At 41.4% G+C, this 6,370-nt stretch overlaps 1 protein-coding gene across 1 annotated transcript; it reads left to right on the plus strand.

The window, feature by feature from the left end:
* The first annotated feature begins 28 nt into the window (after positions 1–28).
* On the plus strand, positions 29–2,854 carry mettl21e (methyltransferase like 21e). Its single transcript, XM_034077292.2, has 5 exons — positions 29–325; positions 1,611–1,768; positions 1,863–1,980; positions 2,085–2,182; positions 2,474–2,854. Exons 1-5 carry the CDS (start codon positions 271–273, stop codon positions 2,783–2,785), a joined length of 741 nt encoding a protein of 246 aa, XP_033933183.1. The 5' UTR covers positions 29–270; the 3' UTR covers positions 2,786–2,854.
* Positions 2,855–6,370: the final 3,516 nt, after the last annotated feature.

The raw sequence follows: 6,370 nt of genomic DNA on the forward strand, positions 1-6,370 counted from the left end.
CCCTTACTCTGGTCCATTAGCCGGACAGAGCAGCTGTCTCTGTCTGTCAGTCATGCTGCATCAGAGAAGGTCTAAGCATGCCCACAGAGGGCTAGAAATGCCGGGTGGAGACAAGTAGTTTGGAAACACTGTATTTCTGTGTAACTTATCTGGATCTATATTTACCCAAACCCTAAAGATGTAATCCAAGACTACAGACAAAAACAATAGTTGCTGTTAAAGAATTTCTGTGTGGAGCATTCCTTCCCTCCTGCTTGGACTACTTTAAGCATGGACACTCAACAGTCCAATGCCAGGATGGAGGACTCAAAGACCAAAGAAGAAGGTGAGACTTTGGAGTAACACAACATAAATCTGAACATTTGTCAGTGTATTTGGTTACTGCTAGCAGTTTGGCACAGGTTTTACTTTTTGTGGAATAAGTTCATAATCTCAGGGCAAGTTATTTTTACTTGCATGCCAAGTTAAATTTAAATCATCTGAAAATCAATCTAATTTTAGAGCTTGTGAGACCTGTGATTGTGTTGAAATATGTAGCCTATTACATATAACCATCTGCATCTCTGCTGGTAACAACACATGAAAGTTATATTTATATAGTCAGCGATAAACTAAGCTCCAGGGCATTTCCGACCTTTGAATTGTTCCTCTGTGCTCCCCCGACCTTTTGGCTAAAGTATGACATAACTGAAGTTGTGCGCTCGGTGTATCTGTTATCACTGACACACATAGCATGAGTCTGACACACTGGCATTATCAAACAACAGGATAAGAGAGCATTATAGGACTTCATGTGATTCATTTGTAGAGCAGAGAATCAAATCTGTAATGTGATATGAGTGAAACAACACGATTACTCATCTGCTCGATTTAAGTCTGGAGTATTTCAGTGCCACTTTTAAGTGTTGCAGGTCGAGGACAAGATAAGTGAAACACCTACTACAATCACACTCTGGAGGAGGCTTCGTGTTATCCCCTAAAAAATGTCTATTAAAAAAATTCAAATGTCTTTCCTGATACACTGACACTGTTCATCTGGGTGATCCACAGCCCTCACTTTCAACACTTTTACTCGAAACTATTGCAGTACCTAACTGTATTCACATAAAGAAAGTTCAGGCATCATCGACTGATTTTTGGTCAGTTGGTCTTTGGTCTCACACAGTTTTAATCCACGAGGAATTCAATTGAACTCCTTATATCAGAAGTACTAATGCAGTTTCACAGGTGAGAAATAGTCAAACAAAAAACTGAGTAGCAAATAAGTTGAGGTGTTGGATCAGTACCACTTTAATACCTGGCAAGAAATCTGAAAAATGTTACATACCAGACAGGGAAACAGGTGCTCAACAGATGGGAATAAACTGCAAACACTTCAATCTTTCACTTTTATCAGCAGAAATGTAGACTTCTTGCAGCAGGAAAGCACAGGTGGAACTAATAACTCACCACCATTTCATTACAAATGATGCCAGTGGGATTTATTACACATGCGTATCTCTATGACGTCAAAATGTCTGTTTTTAGATTCTGCTTCCACTCACAGCGTCACAAGTTGTGAACTCTGTGTAAACATGTTTCTTACCTCTCTCCCGTGGGTGCCTGGTCAGATGCTGCTGTGGATGCAGAGCTAGCCAAAGCCATAATGTCTCGGAGTTTCCACCCCTCCATCCTGGGCCCTGAACCCTGGGAGGGATACATCTTCTCTGATCTGGAGATCCGTATCAAAGAGTCCACAGACCTCTATGGAGCAGTTCTCTGGCCCTCGGTACGCCCGAATGTATCCCAAATATTGAGCTGCTGTAGCTGTCATTTACTTTGAGCCCTGCCAGTGAACTAAGAACATGTGTTCCCAACAACAGGCGATGGTGTTGTGCCATTTCTTGGAGACCAATCGTGATGAACACAACATGATGGATAAAAATGTGATTGAACTCGGTGCAGGAACCGGGCTCGTCTCCATCGTGTCCAGCCTGTTGGGTACGGAAACAAAACACTCCATTGACTTAGTTTTTAAAAAATTGTTTACCACTTCTGCTTTTTGTATTTATTTATTTCAACGCTCAGCTGCTCTGTCTGTTCAGGTGCTAAGGTGACTTCCACGGACCTGCCCGATGTTTTGGGAAACCTCCAGTACAATGTCATGCGCAACACTAAGGGCCGATGCAAGTACATTCCTCTGGTAGGTTACCTGTTCAGACATCATATTGTCGGTTTATGACATATTCAATATATTTTGAATATCCAGCCAATGTTTAGTTCTCAAAAGAGCCATCAGAAATACTTGTTGATTTTTCTGTTTGGCTAATGGACCAACGATAACATTTACTTCATCATTCCTTGAAATTGTGTAGCTAACCCGAAATGAATAATATGAAAAGCAGCCTAAGAGTGCACTTTTCCAGTATAGAAAGGGATTTAATAAACCTGTTAAGTACCATATAAATCAACCCTAAGTCTGCTCTGTGTCCAGGTCACAGAGCTCTTCTGGGGTCAGGAGGTGGAGCAGCGTTTCCCACGTGCCACACATTGTTTCGATTACATCCTGGCAGCCGACGTGGTGTATTCCCACCCTTACCTGGAGGAGCTGATGGATACCTTTGATTACCTGTGCCAGGAAAACACACAGATCCTGTGGGCCATGAGATTTCGTCTGGACAAAGAGAACCGCTTCGTCGACCGCTTTCGGCAACGCTTCAATCTGGAGGAGCTGTACAACCTCCCCAGCCTGAGCATCAAACTGTACAGAGCCTGGAGGAGGGACGAGAGAGCGACCACTTCCTGATGGACTGTGTGTGTGTGTGTGTGTGTGTGTGTGTGTGTGTGTGTGTGTGTGTGTGTGTGTGTGTGTGTGTGTGTGTGTGTGTGTGTGTGTGTGTGTGTGTGTGTGTGTGTGTGTGTGTGTGTGTGTGTGTGTGTGTGTGTGTGTGTGTGTGTGTGTGTGTGTGTGTGTGTGTGTGTGTGTGTGTGTGTGTGTGTGTGTGTGTGTGTGTGTGTGTGTGTGTGTGTGTGTGTGTGTGTGTGTGTGTGTGTGTGTGTGTGTGTGTGTGTGTGGCATTACTATACTTGTGGGGACCTAAATCTGTTTACATAGTCACGTGTGGGGACTGGCTTCCCTTATGGGGACAAATTGGAGGTCCCCATGAGGGGAATAATTAATTTTAGGGTGAAGACTAGACTTGGTTAGGTTTAGGATTAGGGTTAGGGTTAGGCATGTGTTGGTTATGGTTAAGGTTAGGATAAGTCTCCGGGAAATGCATGTAAGTCAATGTAATGTCCCCTGAAGTGATGTATACATGGTATGTGTGTGTGTGTGTGTGTGTGTGTGTGTGTGTGTGTGTGTGTGTGTGTGTGTGTGTGTGTGTGTGTGTGTGTGTGTGTGTGTGTGTGTGTGTGTGTGTGTGTGTGTGTGTGTGTGTGTGTGTGTGTGTGTGTGTGTGTGTGTGTGTGTGTGTGTGTGTGTCCAATTGTCTAGAATTATCTTCTACTTCTCATCTTCAGGATAGTTTGATATGCCAGAATATTGCAACATTAAGTTATGATCCATGTTTTTCAGATTTTGCTATTTGATTTACTGGTGTATTTATTTACTAAAACATGTAAATACAATGCCATAATACTCCAACATTACCATTAAATTAAATCTGCCACAGTTGTATGTGTTGCTGATCTGATTATTAAGTGCCCTCTGAACACTAAGGGATATTTAAAAATGTTTCACTTTTTCTTAATAATATGGCAACTTTGTTTGGATATACATTTAATGTTTGGGGTTGGTCACGGTGATCAGGATAGTGACGTCAAAGCTCGAAATGCTTTTTTGTTTTTGTCACATGGCTGAGCTCCCCTCTGCAGGATCATATTCCGTTTGTAAAGCTGGTTGTCAGCCACCAGCAGCTACGCTCTCACATTTCAGGTCTTGGTTGATGATGTTTTGGTTCAGTCACCTCACAGCACTAGGGGTCAACATGGTTCTTGTTTTTCCTGTAGATTTCTGATGCCCCTATGCATTTTAGTTAGGAGGTGTGTTGCTGTTTAACTTAACATGTTCAGCATGTTTTAATCACTGTTTGAAGCTGAAAAATATATTTCAATCAAAGTATTGAAGGGTAGCCTATAATGTTGTACTCTGGGAACCTAAATACTGCAGGGCAAATCTTAGGTTCAAAGTTATCAGCACAAAGCTGTCAACACTGTAGGCGACATAGCGGAGAATTTAATGGCTAAAGAGACAAATATTTCCCAAAGGATTTGGTGGGGAAGAAAACAGAGCTAAACGGTGGACTCAACCTCAAATTTACAAGTGCTTATTTTGCTCTGTGATGATTTACTGTTTAAATAGGAAACTGTTTGTAACTAGTATTGACATATTAATTTAAAAATATGATATGCCATCGAAACTCAAAAATATTTTAAAGGCACTTTCTGGAAGCGTAATCCCATGTTATAGTTGGGACAGTAACATAGTTAAAACCATCAAACACTTGAACAAAAAAACATTTAACATTTACCAAATGCCCTTACCAAATCTTACCATTTCAAAATAGTTTGCAACATTTATGTTTAAACCTATAAGGAGTTATTTGGGTAGTATATGGTTTTTAAACTTTCTAACTAATAGAGAGTAGAAGGTCTCTGTCAATGGACGGCTCTCTGACTCTGTCATCACTTCCACGGGCTCGCCTCAAGGATGCGTTCTTTCGCCCTACTTTTTATAATGTACACTGATAAATGCAGGAGCATGCAAGACAACACCTGGTTAAATTCTCTGATGATACCGCCCTCTTGTCCCTCCTTAGCGGCTCAGAATCAGGCCACGAGTGTGCTCTTGCCAATTTTATTTCCTGGTGTGACGACATTTTTCTGGATTTAAATGTCTCTAAAACCCAGGAATTGATCATTGATGTTAGACGTGACAAGGATGTTCCTAAGGAGTGCATCATACACAATGACAAGGTAGAAATGGTCACATCATACAAATACTTGGGCACCATTTTCGATGACCACCTCAAATTGATGTGAATACTGAGTGTATTGTGAAGCGGGGTCAACAGAGAATGCAAACTGAACTCTTTCTCTGTCAGGCCTTTCATTCTTTGTCGTTTTTACCAAGCATCATTGAGAGCCTTATTTGTTTTTCTTGTATCTGCTGGTTCCATAGCCTTACACTGAAAGACAGGAACAGCCTGAACAGCATTGTTAAAACCTGCTCCAAGATCATCGGCGTGAAACAGAGAGACTTAAACTCCTTCTGTAACCAACAGATTCTGCCGAAAGCAGAGAGCATTCTGAACTCTCCAGGTCGTGTTCTTTCACATGAATTTCGCCTGTTGCCACCAGGGCGTAGATATGCTCTACCTGATCAAAGGACTAATCGCTTTTCTAAATCATTCATCCCTTCTGCACTCAAACTTTGAAATTATTGAAAGGCTTTTAACTTGATTATTTATTTATTATTGTGATGCTTTGAACTATTTATAGTGTAAATTGGAATTATCCACATCTGTGCTCCCGGGTGTTTCTGTGTGTTTTCTTCTTGTATGTTCCTGCCTGTGTACATGACATAAACTGCATAACCAATTGCCCCTTGCGGGATTAATAAAGTTGTTGATTGATTGATATCACAATACAAATGTTTTAAAGAGGTCAAATTGAGAATCACATCCATATTTGACAGTATGTGCTGCTTAAGTAAGGTGAGTCACACACACACTTTGAATGTGAATGTTAGAGTAATCTGTTATTAACATGACCTATTTAATCTGATATCGAATGCATCATTCCAAGTCCTCAAACATTTTCTGTCCAGCCATTCTTGTGTTTTTCCCCCTGTGATGGATGTGTGACTGCTTGCATGAACAAAAGCTTTGTGAAGAACACGAGAGGCTATGTAAGCTGCGCAGTGATGCACAATGCAATATCACTGAGAAGACAAACAAATACTCAACAGCTGATGACTGTGTGCGCCCTTAAAGAGGTATAATTCTTTCAACAGTCTTTAGATAAGGGACAACCCTTCACTCAGGGACAGAACAAAGATGCTGCCCCTCATCAGGCTTAAAAACTCTTATATTTATTCCAAATAAGGCTGCAACACATCAACACACATTTGAGCAATGACCTAACCACTGTACACTCCCCATCAACACTATCCAACCACCCAGAGCTCCTGGATGTACTTCAAGTTTTGGGATCTGAGTGGAATTAGTTTACCGATATCTGAGAAGGAATACTTTAAGGCCAAAGGCTGTGAATATGTAACCGAGAGATGGCTAATTGAGTTTATATTACAGGAGCCCCCTTCTTAGCTTAGAGGGGCAGGGGGGTAATGCATGTGGTTTGAATACCAGCCTGATCCTGTTACCTCCCA

This window comes from Pseudochaenichthys georgianus, chromosome 3 (assembly GCF_902827115.2).
Source record: "Pseudochaenichthys georgianus chromosome 3, fPseGeo1.2, whole genome shotgun sequence".
NCBI lineage: Eukaryota > Metazoa > Chordata > Actinopteri > Perciformes > Channichthyidae > Pseudochaenichthys > Pseudochaenichthys georgianus.

Excerpts from the sequence above, each read along its gene's own strand:
- mettl21e (XM_034077292.2), top strand. The coding sequence starts at position 271 with ATGGACACTCAACAGTCCAATGCCAGGATGGAGGACTCAAAGACCAAA. Across the intron at positions 1,769-1,862 it reads GAGCAGTTCTCTGGCCCTCG|GCGATGGTGTTGTGCCATTT; the intron begins GTACGCCCGAAT and ends TCCCAACAACAG. Across the intron at positions 1,981-2,084 it reads CATCGTGTCCAGCCTGTTGG|GTGCTAAGGTGACTTCCACG; the intron begins GTACGGAAACAA and ends CTGTCTGTTCAG.